General features: G+C 34.2%; 1 protein-coding gene across 12 annotated transcripts in view; it reads left to right on the top strand.

Moving 5' to 3' along the window:
* Positions 1-3,193, top strand: part of LOC119590818 (nectin-3-like protein) — a 27,674-nt gene that overhangs the window by 5,754 nt on the left and 18,727 nt on the right. For all 12 annotated transcript variants that reach the window (XM_037939558.1, XM_037939563.1, XM_037939569.1 and 9 more), the window contains exons 2-4: positions 2,286-2,428; positions 2,680-2,854; positions 2,982-3,166. In XM_037939558.1, coding sequence (XP_037795486.1) covers positions 2,286-2,428; positions 2,680-2,854; positions 2,982-3,166 — 503 coding nt within the window. The remainder of the gene's footprint in view (positions 1-2,285; positions 2,429-2,679; positions 2,855-2,981; positions 3,167-3,193) is intronic.

The raw sequence follows: 3,193 nt of genomic DNA, 5'->3' as shown, positions 1-3,193 counted from the left end.
GATTCTCTGTTAAGATGGTCTGTAGTTATTTCACTGAACACTTAAGACGAAGTGAGATTTTGTGGATGGCATTAATATGATTGTGAAGCCTGAAATTCAAGCTATTTTTGGCATTTCTATCGGTATTCTGTATGAAGGATCTATTGCCAAAGAGGCAAACTTGATTATATACTGGAGTTGAAAAATGTTAAAACAAGCTGGATATACCTGTTTTGCTTACCAGTATTCCCAGCTTGTGAGGTAATAGCATTTATTTTCCAAATATATTATTAGGGTATTGATTACATGTATTTGTGTATTCCGTAAATACAGTTCTATCACTCTATCCTCCACCCCCTCATCACCATTACCTTTTGGCCTTGTATACAAATAAATGCACTTTTGAGTGATTGCGTGTGAAGCAAAGCCATCAGTAAAATGTCTGTCATGGGTCATCACTCCTTGTGGGAATTTTCAACCTTTCATTATTTCCTGTCCTTGCTACAGGAAGTTTTGGAATTTGATAATGCAGGATTCGATGGGAGTGGCAGTTTTGTTTGCATTTTTCTATGGGATCTAAGAATTTGTATGTCATTAAATTTTAAATTTAAGAATAAGGAGGGTTGATGAATAGCATGGAATGTCAATTTCACTGTGGATGTGCAAGAACATAAATGAAAAAGTACATTTCCAATTTTTTATTAATCTTGGAAATATACACTGAATATATTTATGCCTGCAAAGACATAGACAAAACAATATTCTGGGCTTTTAAAACAGCTATTATGAATTCCTCAAATTTGTTAGTTATTTGTTATTGAAATTAAGTGTTACACAATATATCATATATTTTCCTGCATCCTTGGTTTTTCAAAAGGGGCGTCCTGTAATATAAAATTAATCAAATCACACAGATTTCTTTCATAATCTTTTATGTTATTGTGTATTTGGAATGATATAAACAGATAAAAATAGACATAGTGGCATTTTTGGCATATAGCCACTGCTTAGCTTTCATTATTTTTCATTATGTATAATATATAATAAAAATAAAAGTGTAAACTAAATTTTCAGTAAAAAGAAACTTGGCAATTTTGCCTTTAAAAAAAGTCAGTTATGGAATATGAAAATTGTGTCTGTAGTGTAAGAAGTAGACAATATTTGAACTTTGTGATTGCCAAGTGAAAAATCTCAAAACAACAAATTTCTTTACTCCTTAATTTTTCTTTCCCCCTCTGTATTTGTTCTTTCTGAACAAAGTGGCATCTTCCCTCAGCCTTATGTTCAGATAAAAAAAGAAAAATGGGCTTGCTTTCCTCATCACTTAGGTTTTAAAATCTTGCTTACCATACCAGAGCCTTTGTTGCCTTCATACTTGCATCAGCATTTTTCATTGTTCTTGTATCCTTTCTAAAGTGATTGCATATGTCTTAAAATACGTGCATACACTTAAGAATATATGTAATGCCTAAACCTATCCATTAAAAACCTTGTAATTAGGTACATCCAGTTTGATGTAGGTGATCAAATCCTCAATCGTGGACAGCTGATTGACACTTCTCTAATATAACTCTGATAATAGGGTTCATCCAAAATCAGTATATTTTTAATTTGTTATATAATGTGCATTGCTTTAAAAAAAACAAGCTTCATCCTTGCAAATAAAGGTTTAGAAATGGCTGTTATCAAGATCACATCACATGAGAACATTGAGATAGATCTGATATAACTATTGTTAAAAGTTATCGTATCAGTAGAAAACCATTTGTGAAGAAAATTGATTAGGATTCATGTGAGAATAGTCACATCATTAAAAAGCTGTGGTTAGCATTACAATATTAACCAGATGATACTAGAAAGTTGCTTAACCAGTCTAGTATTATGGGTGCGGAGAGGCAATGCAATGGTATAGAATGTAAAGTGGCAGTTGTTCAGCAAGAAGTTTAATGGGGAAGGAGAGTGCATGTGGATGAATTCAGCATTTTTCAGGAGCTTCACTAGGGTTGCATTCTTTTTGAAATATAATATCCACAATGCAGAACTGCACACTTTTTCCAACTCTAACCATAAATTCACTCACTCACTGTGTGTGGGAGTGTGTACTATTACCCTCTGTGCCGTTGCCCCCATCCACTTGTGAAACAGGAAAAAAATATTCAAGTTCCATCTATTTCATTAGTGTGACTGACATGCGGAAGAGTAAAAAATAGAAATAAAAAGTATCTATATTCAACTTGTGTATAATCAATTTAGCTACATAGAATGCACACAGAAAACAAGTTAATAAATTTGTATTATGTTTTCAGGAGTTCAGAGTTCTGAATACTCGTTGATCTTCGATGCCTCGGAAATCGTTGTAAATCCAGGAGAGCGGTTAGATTTGAACTGTGGCTTCAAAGGACAGTATCGCCACTGCATCTGGGAGCTTGAGGGAGCTAAGCCTATCCAGGTGAAGTACTTCATTTGTGCATCTATTCTAGAAGTTGGATCTGGAACACCCATATATTTGTTGTACTGATCAGTTAATTGAAGTCTGATTTTGATAATACACTTTGCTTGTTTGTATGGAAAGTTTTTAGAGAATCATTCTAGAAATAGAAGTTGTGAATTCTAAAAAATACAGGAATTGTTAATATTTAAATCTTGTTCCTGATCAAGAGAAATCAGACGGCTACAACTAACATGCTTGTGATGTGACAGGTACAAGATGTTTATGAGAATGTCCATCCTGGAATGAGCAAGCCAGAGGTATCAGAAGGAAATGAATGCGGAATTGTCATAAATTCTGTTAGTACTGAACAACATGGTATGTGGACCTGCAGAGTATTCATCACTGGAAACTCGCTTGAAGGATCAAAAAATGTTATTGTAACTGGTAAGTATTCAAATGATAGGTCGAGAATAGTTAAAATGACTTCTGTGCTTTATCAGTTTAGAAATGTTTATGGTATTTTACTTGATGTCAAGTACTGTACATACTAATGTCATTTTTTTCATTTCAGTAAAACCAACATACCCAGTTTTAGAGGTAGATAACAGCCAGCTTCTGGAGGTAACCAGTGATGAAGAGACGCCAGTAAAGTGTGTGGTTGCTGCAGCCAGACCGGCTGTGGGTATTCGCTGGTTTTTAGGAGACAAAGATGTCACTGTCATGGCAGAAACTGAAGAAACACCAACTGACAATGAAGTAGGTGGCTGTATAAGGCTAAGTTTA

This window comes from Penaeus monodon, chromosome 27, assembly GCF_015228065.2.
Source record: "Penaeus monodon isolate SGIC_2016 chromosome 27, NSTDA_Pmon_1, whole genome shotgun sequence".
In the NCBI taxonomy this organism is placed as follows: Eukaryota; Metazoa; Arthropoda; class Malacostraca; order Decapoda; family Penaeidae; genus Penaeus; species Penaeus monodon.
Note: the sequence above shows the minus strand (reverse complement) of the source record. Positions and strands in the feature narration are given on the sequence as shown.